General features: G+C 39.2%; 1 protein-coding gene across 3 annotated transcripts in view; it reads right to left on the minus strand.

Moving 5' to 3' along the window:
• CPED1 (cadherin like and PC-esterase domain containing 1) overlaps nucleotides 1–17,357 on the minus strand; it is a 164,447-nt gene that overhangs the window by 22,160 nt on the left and 124,930 nt on the right. For all 3 annotated transcript variants that reach the window (XM_068402073.1, XM_068402071.1, XM_068402072.1), the window contains one exon: nucleotides 5,255–5,372. In XM_068402073.1, the coding sequence (XP_068258174.1) occupies nucleotides 5,255–5,372 (118 nt within the window). The remainder of the gene's footprint in view (nucleotides 1–5,254; nucleotides 5,373–17,357) is intronic.

Below are 17,357 nucleotides of genomic sequence, written 5' to 3' on the forward strand. Positions count from 1 at the left end.
AATGCATCCCACGGTGCTATGACCACGCAGCTCCAGCTGCTGTGTAGCCTGCACAGCCACTGCTACTTCTGCCCCATGCAGAGCATGCTCACCCCACCCTCAGCTACACTTGCAGGTGATGTGGGGCAAGTAATGGCAGACTGGACCTAAACAAAAGCCTGGACACTGACTTTAGCACGCTGTGGATCAGTGAGCATAACCTGGCTCCCCTGGTTCCCATGGGTGCCTCCTGAAGGCTGCTGCCAGGCAAGCAGCCCGGTTCACCATGACATAAGGAGAGGAAGGAGGGATGCTCAGGCACGTGGTGCTAGGGTGCAAGCAGAGAGATGGAGCTGCCCAGTGCTCATTGCCCAGAGGAGTTATAAATTTGTATCACCTGTGTGCTAATCACCTAGCTGTTTGTCCTTAAGGATAACTTTCCCCACTCTTCTCGTCAGCTGAGGCCTGCTTTAAAGTTCAAAATTCACTAGGATGGGAAAATAGCATGACTGTAACGTGGTGATTTATTTGGGAGAAGAGAGATCCAAACTTTGGTCCCTGGGTGAGATTCTATGTAGACTTTTTGTCTAGGTGTTAAAGTGAGTCTTTATCTAAAGATACAAGGTGGATAACCAGGAGCAGGGAGTGCTCTTCCAGTTGAATACCCTGCTCAGCTGGGAAACCGAGGGCTGAATTTAGATGATTCCTCTTTCTTGAAGCCTCCAGTGCTGGCCACTGTGAATCCCTTCCTCATGATGGCCCTCCCTTGACTTTGAGGTCCCTTGCTCCAGCCTGTGGCTTCCTGGCTACCACAGGGGCCTGGTATGCTTTGACCCTCCAAGAATTCTATGGCCACTTGTGGATCTTGCTCTTAGCTCCCTCCACGCCCTGTTTGCAATCCATGGCTAAAGGGTCATTCCCAGCTTCATAGCAGTCATATGAAGAGACTGAAAAGTGCAAGGTCTCAGATAACACAGTAATAGGTGCCATGCAAACACCTTTTATTGCTTTGTGCCTTTTGAGTAACAGAGTAGGGATAGAATGGTTGGTTGGTTTGAGGTCCGGACTCAGACTACCACTACATCCAAAGAATATTATAGAACTGGGTAGTTTTCTCCTGACGTTATAATTTTTCTCTCAAACCAAATACGTAAAAGTTCTGGCAATGTCTACAACTTCTGAGATCCTTCATTTTATGGTATTTTCTTCTTAACATCCCATACATTTATGAGCTGATCTGGTTTTAGGTAATAAACTGGAAAAGTAGAACTATATAAAATGAATATTGAGGAGCTGAAACATCTGAACAATAAAAGTTTAAACTGGTAACTGAAGATGATAAGTACCTTTTGAAAAGCTTCTTTCAAATAGTGTGTTTGATTTATATTCAATAGTTCTCTAGGTATATTAAGGAAAAAAAAGAACAATTTTTGGCATATGCAAAATCGGTTAGTGGCAAATGTGAAAAAATGAGAGAACAAGGACATATGGAGAGAAATTCATATTTATAGGAAGCACTGACATTTAATGCTCATAGAAGAGTTGCAGTTTTTGTATTTGTATAGATTTTTAAATTATTTTTTAAATGTAAATTTATGCATTTTAATCCAATTATTATTAACTTTTCCTATTGTATCTTCGCAACAGTTAGTCAATGCATTCCTACCCTTCAAAAATAAGATCGTGTTAAAAGATAAAATGAAACTCATATGTAAAAGAGGAAGACAGTTAACAATGAAAAATTGCAAACAATCAATATTAGTTTGGAAATTAAGCTTATATTTTACTGCAATTATATATTGGGGTTTTTTTCCCCCATTTCTATGAGGTAGCAGCACCCAATGTCACTTTCAGCACCATTTCAAGCAGTCTGCATTTTCTGGTGCTTCACCTAAAAGAGTTAGTATTGGATCTACCAGGCGAAGGAAAGTTTACCTACAACTCACTGAGAGCAAGAAAGAGACAGCTGCTGTTAGTTTAAGTTTATCCCCAAATTAAAAACTGCTAAAAATAAAGTTTTATGAAAGCCAGTAAGTAAGAGGTTTCCACAGGAAGAGTGAAAGTAAACTGGAATTTTGGCTCATTAAAGCAGTTTATCAGCTGCATGCATAAATCTTCTGCTTAAGATATGAGATTAAACATTGCCAGTGCTCCTACATACTGTTCTCCTAAAATGGCATGAAATTTGCTTTTAAAAAAATTCATTGGGACTGTTTACCTTGTATTTAAAAAATATTAGCCTAAGTTTAAAACTTTTAACCAATAAAGGCTGTACACTCAATGTGATAGTTTGTTTCTTCTGGATAGGTCTTGCAGCCTCTTTTTATTTTTATTCAACCTTTCCCATTGTCATAGCCACAAATACACATATTTTACTTTCAAGATCAAAATCCGACTTTTTTATAATGCCATACAATTATCCATATAAAAAGAAAAAAAATGCTAAACTGACAACTCCAAATTCAAAAATTTAACCCAAACTAATGCTAAGGACTGGCTTACTTTTACATTTGATGTCTATTTGGCACCCTAAGTCTTTTAAAAAATGTTTTCTTGGTGAATAGGGTATAGATTTTTTTTTTTTAATCTGCATTTATGAACAACAAAAATTAAATTATTTTTAAAAGGACACAATTCTCATGCTACAGAATAAACGGCCTTAGGCCTACAAACTTATGTCCAAACTGAAATTTACTGTTTGTAATCAAAGGAGATGCTCATTTAGTTGAACATCAGTTTATGTCTCTGCTGGACCTAAATCCAGGTAGCTGTTAAATCTGGAGAGAGCTCGTACAGAGTTATGTTAAACTGGATACAGTTGTGGAAAATATGGAAAGCTGGATACAACTAAAACATGTATGTCATAGCAGTGAGGCAGAATATTAGAAGTGAAGCTGTGTTCTCTTACCCACCAGATTTTGTAAGTGTCTGCATACGAAATTTCCAGACTGCAGTAGCCCGACTCAACTGCAGGCATTTAGCACAGCTTGGGGTGCTCATGGTCTCTATCAATTCTTTCTCTCTCTCTGAGAAGCTAAACACGTGGTTAGTGCTTGCTGACTTCTATACTATTGATAACACAGCAATAGTGAACAGAGAGGTAATATTCCCGTGATAGCCTGGTTCAAACCCCATTGAACTAAAGGTGATTTTCTGAAGGAAAAAGGATTTTTGTTGCTATAAAAATAATAATTTAATTCAATGATTCAAACAAGATGGAAAGTGAGAAACTTCCTCTGTTGAATATTCCAATTTGTATTTATTGATTTTTTTTAAAAAAAGAGAGAGAGAGAAAGAAATGGTGTAAATTAAGTGCACATTTGGTAAGATGCTGAGCTTCCTCCAAAGAATAGTGCCGTGGTGACTAGGACAGGAGGCAGACAGTTCTGCCTTTGCTTAGACCCTGAACTGCTGTCTCTGGAGTGCATCAAAGGACTAGAAATGAGGCATGAAATCCTGGTTGTACCGAACTGCAAAGCAGACTTCTAAGTTTTACCACTGATGTCAGAAGAACTAAGGTTTCATCTCTCTCTGCTGCTCTGCCTCAGCCTCTGCCTACGTCTGCACAAACAGAAACTTTTGCCAGCAGAGACACATTTTTCTGTGCTAGTACCTCAGCATCCCCATGCAACCAAGCTGTTCCCTGGCGTAGGAACAATGTATGATGCTACCTTACTTCTGCAGAAGTTTTCAGTTTTCTTCTGAGAGGAAACAGGACATTGCTTGGCTTCTCTGAAAATTTAACTTATTTGAGTACAAGATATGTTGCTGCTTTGGGTGGGAATTTGCAATTACTCCCATATGTGTTAGGAAAATGTTCACTGCCAGGATTGGGGTATCATTCAGTTGTTACACATTTGGAATGATTTTCCACAAAAAGCCATGCTTTCCAGTTTCAGTTGGAAGTTGTGATGTACATTAAAACTGTACAACCACTTGTTGCCACATACTGCAAACACCAGTTCTAGGCTTATTAGACGCCTCTTGGCAATCTTCACTTTATAAGTAGAAATTATTCTTCCCTGTTTAATATACTTGTCCTTTGAGACTATATCTCCTGAAGTTTGTTTCCATTTAAAATGTGTATATTATTTGCAGTAAGGCTGTAAGGTATTTTATATTCAGCTTCACTTAGCTAGACACGGTATTCAAAAGAAGCATATTATATATATCAGGAGAAACAGATTGTCCACCCCAGAAGGACTCTTCTGTCAATTTGGTTTGCACTTTCTAGTCAGGAATGTTATGTTCTGATATAGTAGCATAGGATGGGTTGTGCTTCTTTATGATTCACAGCTTGCTGTGTGATTCAAATACACTGCCAGGTACAACAGTGTCTCCTCTGTGTGTTCCCTTCATATAACACAAAATTAATATAAGCCTCTATGTTTCACACAAAGTGATGCACTCAGGCACTTCCCACATTCCTTTTGCTTTGTATTGATTATTCAATGAGTTTGTGCAAATTTACTGCTGTGAGAAACTGCTCCTATCTATGGCAAGATAAAATATACAGTTGTGTTAGTAGACGATACAAGAGTGTTGGGTTATTTTTCATTTGTCTAACAAAGAATTGAAAAAATTTACTTATTGTCCAATCCAGCAACAACTTCAGCTCTGAATAAGATTGCATACCTGAGTAGTCTTGTGGATTACTCAGATTTGTTAAAGTACACTTGCATAAATCTTCATGCAGCTGTGTCCTAAAGATGAATACCTGTCTGCTGTTCCATTGTAATCTGGGTTCTCACTAAGCCAAAGAGATGTCTTGATTTTATTGGTTATTGTACCATGTTTGATTTGTCCATCTTGTTTTTTAAGGTATCAATATATGTAAAAACACATACTTTACTGTTTGAAATTATTAATTGTTTTTGTGTTTCCAATATAGAAGTGGAAATATAAAATTCAAATGGATCAAAATGTTGTGTTCTTTTTCTAAAGCTAATTTTTATTTTGAGTAGATAATCCTTTACATTTAGAATGAAGTATTCTTATTTTAAATGTTTTTGATGGAAATATTTCAATGCATTTTAAAGGCTACATGACAATAACAAAACCAGTGGTGGATCACTGACAGAAATTTATTAAACAAAAAATTGTCACATAAACTAATTAACCTGATTTTAAATATCTGTGACTATTACAAGTGATTAGCTGAATTTATTGTGCGTAGGTTAGTGCATGTCCATAGAAAAGAGGAAACATTTTTTCTAGTTTTACCTTGATGAGGTGCATGAGTTAATTTTCAGAAGAAAGAGGATTAAGTACAAACCTTTTGTGTCTCCACCTTCACAGGTCTTAAACACCGTCTGTGAAATTGCTGAGAGGTATTCATGAGACAGAGGCTGCAAGCCACAGGATTCCTCTGGACGAATTCGAGAACCACAGTCCTGAATTTAAAATGGAATCTGTGAAAATGGCAGCACTGCACCCATCTATATGACTTTGAAATCTTCTTCAAGGACATTTAAAGAGGAAAAAAAATATTTGGGTTTGGTTCTGCAATTCATTCATCCTTTGCTCTTCAGTTTATATTTTTAATATGAAATTTAGAATCCTTTCTTCATTCAGACAACAGTTTTGTAATAAATTATCCCAATCCACAGTAAATGTACAAGGTACTACATTTGCTAAAGATATAAGAAAATTTATTAAGGCAAACTTATATAACATTCTTGTCATGTTGTCTCTACTTATCATACAATCCTATCTATTTGCCCTTAGCAATTTTTTTTGCATATCTGCAGTCATATGGAATACATTTCTGTGATGAAATGCCCCAAATTATCTTCAGGTGACACAGGTGCATAAAGGAAAAAAGAAAGAAAAAAGAAAAATATCAAGGAGAAAATGTTAGAGCTAGTAAAGCCGTTACAAAAACTTATTAGAGGTACTGAAGGAAAGGATTTAGTATAACTATAAATATAATCTTCTTGTGGGTCTTCATGTGAGACGTAATCCATAGTAAACCTCAGACACTACCATAAGAGTAGCATAAATAATGGACATATTTATATTTAAAAATATTCACTTTTTAATTAATTTTCTTTATAGAAAAGAATCTGACCTTTTTTCATGTCCTAGTTAAAGAAGAATTCCCTAAGACCCACAATTAAGACAGAAATATTTTATCTATGTTTATGCTTGGATACAGAAATATAGACTGGTTATTAAATCAACAGAATACAGTAAAGAACTAGAGACCGCTAATGTAATGGCACACACTGTAAACACACTTCATAAGGAGCTGAATTTCTCACATTTTGATCATTTCTGATAAATTTTATAGGTACTAGCAGAAACGTATATATAAGAATTAATTAATGTTAGATGTCTAAAAAATTGGCAGTAAAAACCTGGAATACAAATCAATCAATTTAAAATTAACTTTCTTGAAATTTGCAGGTGAAAACTGTTATTTTTCTCTATGGAAGGCCAGAGGTGCCACCGGCTCCCAAAAATTTCAGACAAAATATCCAGATAAATAGTGATTCCTTATCACAAGTTTTAGCACATGTGTGTTCTTACATTTCAAGTAATGGACTATATCAACTTTGTGCCTTATAGTTATAATATTCAAGCATCCACTGACATGATATAAATGACATCACAACATTTGTGATATTGGGCAATTCTTTTGGTAATTTTAGACATCTGCAGTAAATATGGCAGCTGCATGAGTTGCTCATTCTAGTTTTCCTTTATCATTTCTGCAGAGAAAAGCTTTCCTAGGACATATTTTTAATCTGTTTTAGATGTGCACTTTGGGTTAAAATGAACCACATCCTAAAAATGCCTTTCTCCCGCAACTGTTAAAAGAGTTTAGAACAATTCTGAGGCATATATCTACCTTAGTTCAGATGAAACTGTCTTCAAATGACTTTGTACAAATATTCATCCTCCACACTGCATTGCCCAAACTGGTGCTATTGCCAGTTGTTTCATCAGAAGATAGGAGCATTCTCGGGTCAGTGTTACCTTAAGAAATAGTGTCTACTATCTCATATTTCATTGTCTCACCCTCATTTCTGTATTGTGACAAGTTCACCAGAACACGAATGTTTTTTTCACCAAAACTGAAAAGCTATGAAACTGGGACTTAAAACAGTGAAAAAGATCATTTTATGACAAAGAAGAAAATATTGTGAAAATTCAACCATGGCAATCATTACTTAATGTGTTTTTATTTTTAAACACTGTATGAAAAATGCAGTTGTGGCCCTTTCTTGCTAAACAGAATATTAGTCATGGGAATGTTCAATAATTCAAAATTTGTCTTTTTGAATAATTGCATATGCTTAGTCCTATTAACTAGTTACAAGCAAAATACACAAATGGAAACACGCTTTTACTGGAGTGTGTCCATTTCAGGAAGGAGTATTCTTGAAACCAAAAAGAATAATAAAATGTAATTTTTCCAAAAAGAAAAAAATATTTCATTGGTCTTTTCTTCACTGAAGTATGCTGATTTCTATTTTTATTTTCCAAAATAATAATAAAATCAATTTGGCAACTGTCAAGTAATATTATCCACTGTTTCCGTGAAATTATGCTGCATCTAGGATGCTATGCCTAAATTGAACCAATAAGCAAATGACAATTATGTCCTAATATTGTCAAGGTGAAACTTGGCAATTAGTAGGATATGTGCCGCTAGTATAGATAGAGATATGAATCCATCCTGGAATTTAGTAAATACTGGTGGATCTTGATTATGGAATCAAAAAACAAAGGGAAATAGTTGTCTCACAATTATTCTAATCTTATTAAATTCTATGGTGGGGAATAAAAATCTTCCCACTGACTTTAAAGGGTTAAGGTCATTTTTGTTCACAAAAAGTCAGACAAATGGTAGATATGTGTGGGTTCTTTTGTACAACTGCCCTGTTCTCTGCTTAATGCTCTATAACTAGGGAAAGCTGTTATGACAAAATGAATGTCACAGTATCTTCTAGTGTTAAACTGTGATGTTGTCTTGGAGCCTCTGAGTCTGGGCACACTGTACAGCTATTTGACAGTATTACTTCAACTAACATTAACAGCAGAAAGCTCCTACCTTGCAGTAAAACAATTTGCACAGGACTTCACAAGAAAGGCTGAAATTCCTGAATATGCTGCCACTGCTGTCAACATAGTGCCATAAAATAACTTACCAGGGATTTTCTTGTTCATGCCTCTGCTCAGGGTATGTGTTTAAACAAACAAGAATTGATTTTAATTGCATTCCTTGGACAATATCATTAGCAACAGTTCCATGGGGCTGGTTTATTACTAATCACAATCAATATGCAGGTCAAACTACGTCACCAATTCCCTATGACTTCATTGTGTTTTCAAAATATGCAAACCATGAATTTTAAAGGACACTGCTTGTGTTTAACATGTAATTCACATCTAAAACTATAGGGTCATGAGAGATTGTGAATCACTGAACAACACTTATTTATTTCATCTTTACTTTTGTGGGAGACCAATCCTTTATTGTCAATGATATATTTATATAATGTGCAAAATGAATCTGCACATCTATGGATTTACTGCAGCTCCACCAATGTACAGCATGTTAAGGGCTTTTCTAACCGCCTGCAGACTTTTTAAAGTTTTCTTCAAGTGCTGCAGTGACATGACATCTTTCTTGCCTTGCCCAAAGATATGAAACATCTTGTGATCTTAAGTATGTTTACAAAAGATCACTCATGGCAAAGATGAGAGCCAGACACGTAAACTTAAATGATAGTTCTTGCTCTGTGTCTGTTCTCCCTGCAAACCTTCATTTTTGGAAGGCAGACATAAAAAGGCCCTTGAAACGTCTGGACTAGAATCAAACGAATAATTCCCCTGCATTATGTACTTCAGTGCACAGTTAGAATAGACTATAAGACTGGTTTGGCAGTTTACTAGTAAACTGTCTTTTATCTTTACAGAAGATTTTCTGGACACTAGCAAATAAAAAAAGGAATAAAGCTTTCTTCTATACATCTAGATAGCTTTCAGTCAACATCAGTAGATACTTAGAGAGTGAACATTTCTGGAGTCCACCTGCTGTGTGAAATGAGAATTGTTTCTGTTCAGACCACACTACAGTGAACTTGATTCTTCATAAAGTTTTAGCCTTTAAGAGATCACACATATTTTTGAGCCTGCTACTTTATAGTTTTCTCAAATTATTATTTTGGAACTATTAATGCATATGTTATTTCATTTATTTATAGTCTAGGTGCCTGATTAAATAAGAATTTTGTTTGTTTAGCTCAGCTTTCAATAACCACACTGTATTTCCTCTCAATTATATACATATGCATATACATATATACTTATATTTATGCATATGCATATACATACACAGTTTCACTCAAGTGTACATAAATATTTAAAAAAATACACCAGTTTTAAAATCATATCGATGAGAGAAAAAGAGAGAGAGAACCAAAGCATTATAAAGATGATCCACAGTCATGCAGCTAAGATCATGGAATGAATGTCAGATAGATAATACCATTGTAGTTGCAGTTATGCTTTAGATTAAGAGATCTAACTTAATTATTAATGGATTTTAATTGCTGTTTTACCTTTTTACCGCTTCCACCCTAATGAAAGAATGATCACACTGAAATTGCAGTAATTGCCTACAGATTAACCCCATAAGCTTCCACCAAACTGGAAGCCGTTAAAAGAAGAGAAGGTAAGAAACCCACAACTTTCCTGGGAAAAGTCATATCGAATAGAGACAAATTGTCTGTCTTTGTTCATTTGAATGGTCAGTGCTCCAGCAGTGACAGAGCACCACATAACAAAAATAAAGTTACTTTTAGAATCTACAACTGCTGTTATCTTTCAGATCAAAAAGGCATTTTAAAACAGGAAGGTAGAATTTTCAGAATTTTTCTGGAATAATCCCACTCTGTCCATTCAAAGTTGTTGCTACAACTATCTTTTTCAGTGGAAGTAGACTTATGTTAACGAATTGACTGCTTTGGAAACTCCCACCCAGGATGCCTGCATCTAGGCTCTACACTCAGCTTTCTCAGTAAAATTCCTTCTTGTATATCTATTAAAACCCCTAGCAATCAATGGGAATGGTGGGATCAGCACTTTGAAAAACAGGTAATTTCTGCTTAGGTACTCATGTCTGAAATTGCACCCAGCCCAGATCACTGAAGACTACCCCTACCAGACTAATAAAGAATCAGTGTGTCATAATGTTTTAAAATAAATAACAAGAGAAATATAACTAAGCTCACAGGAATTCATTTTAACGTTGCATACAACCAACATGTAGTCAAATCCTGCATCTTTTTAACATCCAGAACCCACACATGTCTGGGAACTAGCGAATGAGTTAAACCTCATTCACTAGTTCTTGGCAAGGAAGGGAGGAGACCTCTCCATCCATCGAGCTCCGACCCCGTAGTCCTTTGGACAGTGTTGCCCATCAGCCTGGCAGGTAACCCAGCCACCTCCCCTAAGGCTCCGCAGCCCTGCCTCATCTTATGATGCTGCAAGGGCTGCCTTATTTCTTTTGACTGTTTACATTTTAGACATGACAGAACAAAGCTTCCTGTGAAAGAGGTAATTTTGACCGCTTTTCTGTTGGCCTTTGTAGGCTCACTGACTTGATTTTATTTGATCTGGTTCTATTTAAGCTGACCTGAGTTTCTCATTAAATCCTTTCATGTCTCTTTAGTCCATCTTTTTCTACTATTTTACACATAACTAAAACTGGATAAAAAGTGATTAAAAATCACAGAATCACAGAATCACAGAATGTTAGGGATTGGAAGGGACCTCGAAAGATCATCTAGTCCAATCCCCCTGCCGGGGCAGGATTGCCTAGACCATATCACACAGGAACGCGTCCAGGCGGGTTTTGAATGTCTCCAGAGAAGGAGACTCCACAACCTCTCTGGGCAGCCTGTTCCAGTGTTCAGTCACCCTTACAGTAAAGAAGTTTTTCCTCAAATTTAAGTGGAACCTCCTGTGCTCCAGCTTGCACCCATTGCCCCTTGTCCTGTCAAGGGATGTCACTGAGAAGAGCCTGGCTCCATCCTCTTGACACTTGCCCTTTACATATTTATAAACATTAATGAGGTCACCCCTCAGTCTCCTCTTCTCTAAGCTAAAGAGACCCAGCTCCCTCAGCCTCTCCTCATAAGGGAGATGTTCCACTCCCTTAATCATCTTCGTGGCTCTGCGCTGGACTCTCTCTAGCAGTTCCCTGTCCTTCTTGAACTGAGGGGCCCAGAACTGGACACAATACTCCAGATGCGGCCTCACCAGGGTAGAGTAGAGGGGGAGGAGAACCTCTCTCGACCTGCTAACCACACCCCTTCTAATACACCCCAGGATGCCATTGGCTTTCTTGGCCACAAGGGCACACAGCTGGCTCATGGTCATCCTGTTGTCCACTAGGACCCCCAGGTCCCTTTCTCCTACGCTGGTCTCCAACAGCTCTGTCCCCAACTTGTACTGGTACATGGGGTTGTTCTTGCCCAGATGCAGGACTCTACACTTGCCCTTGTTATATTTCATTAAATTTCTCCCCGCCCAACTCTCCAGCCTGTCCAGGTCCCTCTGAATGGCTGCACAGCCTTCCGGCATCTCAGCCACTCCTCCCAGTTTTGTGTCATCAGCGAACTTGCTGACAGCGCACTCTAATCCCTCATCCAAGTCATTAATGAATATATTGAATAGAACTGGTCCCAGAACCGACCCTTGCGGAACTCCGCTAGACACAGACCTCCAACTGGACTCTGTCCCGCTGACCACTACTCTCTGGCTTCTTTCCTTCAGCCAGTTCACAATCCACCTCACTACCCGATCATCCAGACCACACTTCCCCAGTTTAGCTGCGAGGATGCTGTGGGAGACCGTGTCAAACGCTTTACTGAAATCGAGATAGACCACATCCACAGCTTTACCATCATCTATCCACCGGGTAACATCCTCATAAAAGGCTATCAAGTTGGTTGAGCAAGACTTCCCGTTGGTGAAGCCATGCTGAGTGCCCCTAATGATCCCCCTATTCTTGATGTGCCTAGAGACAGCACCAAGGACAAGTTGCTCCATCACCTTTCCGGGGATGGAGGTGAGGCTGACCGGTCTATAGTTACCCGGGTCCTCCTTCTTGCCCTTTTTGAAGACTGGAGTGACAAAAATGATGCTATCGAAGGAATTCTAATAAAATTAGTCAAAGAGTGAGCTCATGAAATAGTGAAATTGTATCTTATCACTAGGGAATAAGTTGTGAGCAGATGGATTAGTTCCACTCTATCAACTTTATTAATATGGCAGTAATAAATGAAGGAACAGTTGGCATATTGACTTCTATTCAACCGTCTTCCTCTGTCTGACTGCATTATTCAGTGGTAGATGAACCTGCAAAGATTCAGAGATTCAGGCTGGTTCAGTTCAACACCCAAATTGACTAGATTGAACTGAAACTCCTGGGTGTACAAAATAGGCCTAGAAAGCTCTCGCAAGGAGAGAGGCAGTCTCCCAAGAAATTTCAGTTCATTACTGCTTTTGGCTGGGAAACAATGACTATTATTATTCATCAAGCACTGCCTAAGACATAGCCTACATCAAAAGACACAGAAATGAATTAAACAGAGAACATAGGATTAATGGGTTGAACTGATGGAGTAATGTGTCCGTGTGTTGCGGCTCTGTTTTAGAGGAAAGAAACTGCCACCACTGTGTTCTGAAAGGAACCTAATGTGTTCCATCTGCAAAAATGGGATAATATTTCCCCAATGACCCCAAAGGCACTGTCACAAAAAACACATTTAAAGGCTATGAGATGCTCAGTTCCACAGGGATCTGGTAGAGGCCATAAAACCACTTTAGAAAAGGAGTCTGGGCACTCACAGGGGTGAAGCATGCAGTGTGCAGACATCAGTAGGAGACTGGGAATGATATGAAAAGCTGAGATACTGGCCATATTGTCAATGCATGGTGGAGACATCAGAAAACAGTTTGAAATGTGTACAAAGTGCAGCCATAAGTCTAAATTGCTTTCAAGTTCTTACTAGCGCTATTCATGTTGTTATAATTCTAATTATTTTGCCTTAAGAATACAAGCATAAGATAAATTGCAGGATTTTTCTCTCTCAATCACAAACTTCTGCATAGAAATTTTTTTGGGGAATAATGTCATATGCTTTAGCCAGTGACAGAAGGATGTCATATCTATACAATACCTTTACTATGTACTAAAGGGCTTTTGAAAATCCCAGTAGGTGCCTCTCTACAAAGACAACTGCCTCAAAGCACATACAGAGTATATGGACAAATTTTGTCTTGACACTAGAGCAGATGCAAAGTGGCTTCCTTTGTACTGAGAATGCTAACCTCACAGAAAGCTGAGAAACTGTTTTGAGAAATAAGTGCTAGAGAAAATATTGCAACTTTCATACCAATATTTTAATATGTTTTATCTGTGTGGAGAATATAATAGAATCCTTTCAATCTATGAAGGATTTTGATTCAACTCCATTTTACGTCATATATAATTCTGCACCCAATGTCAGTTAGACTCTCTATCTACCTTCCTGCTCCCAAATAGTCAATAGTTCAAAGTTCTGCATTTGTGAACCATAGAACAAAAATATTCCCATGAAGGCTAAAAAGCATGATTCTTAATCTAGCGGACTTGTAAATTATGATTCTGAAGCTCAGAGATGCAGCAGAATTAGTTGAAGTAAGATGGCTGAATGTGAAATTCAACTCCATTAAGAATAAAATATTGTAAACATAAGTTTTGGAAAATAATTCAAACTGTACCTAAAGATAATTACAGCTTTTTTTTTTCAATATTTGAATCTAACACCGGCATGGATTTTTCAACTGTTTTCTTAGCAAAGTTATTTTCCTAATGCAACTAATTACATTTTTCCCAAGCAAGAACAGTGGTGATTTCCAGCTTGTATTCTTTATAAACTAAAAGCACGAAGCAAGAAAAAAAGGAATGAAAAGAATTTAGTGTTTCTTCCTCCCTCAAAATGAAGATAAAACAGGACCAAGGAATAACAGATAAAGAGAGGCATTTTGCTATTTTAGGTTCTGGTGTTTTTTTAGTTTGAAAAGTGAGATGGTAATGTTGACCTGGAGATTTTAAGAGCTGCATCAGTTTTGGATTCCCCCTTAGTCCTCCTCTTTCCCCTCGTCTTTTCCCAGTGCAAGATCTGACTGTGAATTGACTTGAGTTTTGCCAAGTCCACTATCTGAAAATGGGGAATAGCCTGAGAAAACCATGTGATTTGACAGTGTAAGAAGTAAATATTTTATGTGATAACGAAAATAATTATTATGTATTTATGGTTCTCTCTCAATAAAGTGCCGATGTGGCCCTAACTGTTTTTCCTGGTAATTAGATAAAAAATGTGCTATCTTAGCTGAGAAACCCCACAGCTTTTTGGCTATTTTTAAGGAGCATTCTTTTCTACCCTCTCATGCTCAGGGTATATGGCATTCACAGTTCACATTGCAGAGAGATCTGTACTCTGCACCTTCCTGTGTGCAAGAGATGCTTGAGCTCTAGCCTTGTCCCTTTGATTTTTAGATTAAGACTTTATATCACAGCCATGACAAACAGCAGAACTTCTCAGACCGAACAGCTATAACTATATTCAGAAAGTACAAAAAAGTATGAGAGAAAGAATGAGTTGAAAACTATTACTGTTCATTCATGAATTCTGAAATTGAAATTGCTAGGCCACTCTCCATCATCTTTGCTAAGTCATGGGCAACGGGAGAGGTGCCTGAGGACTGGAGGAAAGCGAATGTCACTCCAGTCTTCAAAAAGGGCAAGAAGGAGGACCTGGGGAACTATAGACCGGTCAGCCTCACCTCCATCCCCGGAAAGGTGATGGAACAACTTGTTCTTGGTGCTGTCTCTAGGCACATCAAGAATAGGGGGATCATTAGGGGCACTCAGCATGGCTTCACCAAGGGGAAGTCATGCTCAACCAACTTGATAGCCTTTTATGAGGATGTAACCCGGTGGATAGATGATGGTAAAGCTGTGGATGTGGTCTATCTCGATTTCAGTAAAGCGTTTGACACGGTCTCCCACAGCATCCTCGCAGCTAAACTGAGGAAGTGTGGTCTGGATGATCGGGTAGTGAGGTGGATTGTGAACTGGCTGAAGGAAAGAAGCCAGAGAGTGGTGGTCAATGGGACAGAGTCCAGTTGGAGGTCTGTGTCTAGCGGAGTCCCTCAAGGGTCGTTACTGGGACCAGTTCTATTCAATATATTCATTAATGACTTGGATGAGGGAATAGAGTGTGCTGTCAGCAAGTTCGCTGATGACACAAAACTGGGAGGAGTGGCTGATGCGCCGGAAGGCTGCGCAGCCATTCAGAGAGACCTGGACAGGCTGGAGAGTTGGGCGGGGAGAAATTTAATGAAATATAACAAGGGCAAGTGTAGAGTCCTGCATCTGGGCAAGAACAACCCCATGTACCAGTACAAGTTGGGGGCAGACCTGTTGGAGACCAGCGTAGGAGAAAGGGACCTGGGGGTCCTAGTGGACAGCAGGATGACCATGAGCCAGCAGTGTGCCCTTGTGGCCAAGAAAGCCAATGGCATCCTGGGGTGTATTAGAAGGGGTGTGGTCAGCAGGTCAAGAGAGGTTCTCCTCCCCCTCTACTCTGCCCTGGTGAGGCCGCATCTGGAATATTGTGTCCAGTTCTGGGCCCCTCAGTTCAAGAAGGACAAGGAACTGCTAGAGAGAGTCCAGCACAGAGCCACGAAGATGATTAAGGGAGTGGAACATCTCCCTTATGAGGAGAGGCTGAGGGAGCTGGGTCTCTTTAGCTTGGAGAAGAGGAGACTGAGGGGTGACCTCATTAATGTTTATAAATATGGAAAGGGCAAGTGTCATGAGGATGGAGCCAGGTTCTTCTCAGTGACATCCCTTGACAGGACAAGGGGCAATGGGTGCAAGCTGGAACACAGGAGGTTCCACTTAAATATGAGGAAAAACTTCTTTACGGTGAGGGTGACTGAACACTGGAACAGGCTGCCCAGAGAGGTTGTGGAGTCTCCTTCTCTGGAGACATTCAAAACCCGCCTGGACGCGTTCCTGTGTGATATGGTCTAGGCAATCCTGCCCCGGCAGGGGGATTGGACTAGATGATCTTTCGAGGTCCCTTCCAATCCCTAACATTCTGTGATTCTGTGATTCTGTGATACTCCGACAATGAATGCAATGCATTGAAAAAGCATATGCTAGCCAAGGACTCAGTAAAGTGGACTATGCATCTGCTACAGCTACTGTTAAAGTTGCTTTTCACAGTAAGCAAGGCTTGCAGATTTGAACTCGGTGTTTCAGGGTGTAACGTACCAAAAGTACTTCTTTCTAACTTTTAGCACAAAATCCTGTAGATCTTGCAAGAACATCTATTAACTTTATTTAGGGCTTGGGGCATACTGTGCTTAAGATTCCAAGGAGAGATTTAGGATGTTTGGGTCCAGTTCACAACTGTGCCTCTTATTTTCTCCATCAGCTTGGACAGATGGCTTGGAGCGCCATCCAACACTACTCACACCTGTAATGTATCGTCTCAAAACCCTCACTCAGTTGCCACCATTCTCCTAAGTGCATAAGTTTCTTCTAGTGGGCATAGGCAAAAGCACCCATAGCTCAGCAGAACTGTGTTGGTCAGCCCCTTCAGCCCCAACAATCCCTTTGCCAGCAGTGCTTGGTCTGATAGGTGTTCTCAGGACATACCACTGGGACTGAGCAGTGCACAAAGCATTAACTGGTATTTCCCTAGTAGAACATTTCCCTGTGATATAGCAAACACAATTTGAAGCCCCTCTTTTAACTGATTTGCAGCAGATATTTCAGTTCAAGCTCCCAATGTCCTCCCTCCACTCAGTGGGCTATAGGCTATTCTGGGCAGTTCTGTCTCTGTGTCTCCCAAGGAAGCTGCTTGCATTTGCTTTGTACATACAATTAAATACTGGCTTGTAAAGAGCCTTGAACGTGTTCCACACACAGGCTAGATATGTGTAAAGAACGTAGAGTGAAACTGAAAGGTGGAAGCACCAGCAGGCTCCCTGTTAACTGTTACGTGAGAAATGACCGACTGAAGTAGGTATTAACTCCCTGAGACAGCACGCGGCAATTCAAAGTGGAGGACAGGCTCTCCCGTAACCCAAGACTGGATGTGTAACTCCCAGAGAAAGGTACACTTAAGATACATTCTTTTCCATGTGAATATCTGTGGGGCAATATCTCTGACTCCCTAATCACTGTGCTGGCTCGTGTAGAATCTTATTTTTACAAGCTTCTATTCCACATTTAAAAAAAGGTTGTACCCAGACACTTCTTTGTTTGTGCTTTCATCCCCCAGTTCTATCAGATGCTC

This window comes from Nyctibius grandis, chromosome 5, assembly GCF_013368605.1.
Source record: "Nyctibius grandis isolate bNycGra1 chromosome 5, bNycGra1.pri, whole genome shotgun sequence".
Lineage (NCBI taxonomy): Eukaryota > Metazoa > Chordata > Aves > Nyctibiiformes > Nyctibiidae > Nyctibius > Nyctibius grandis.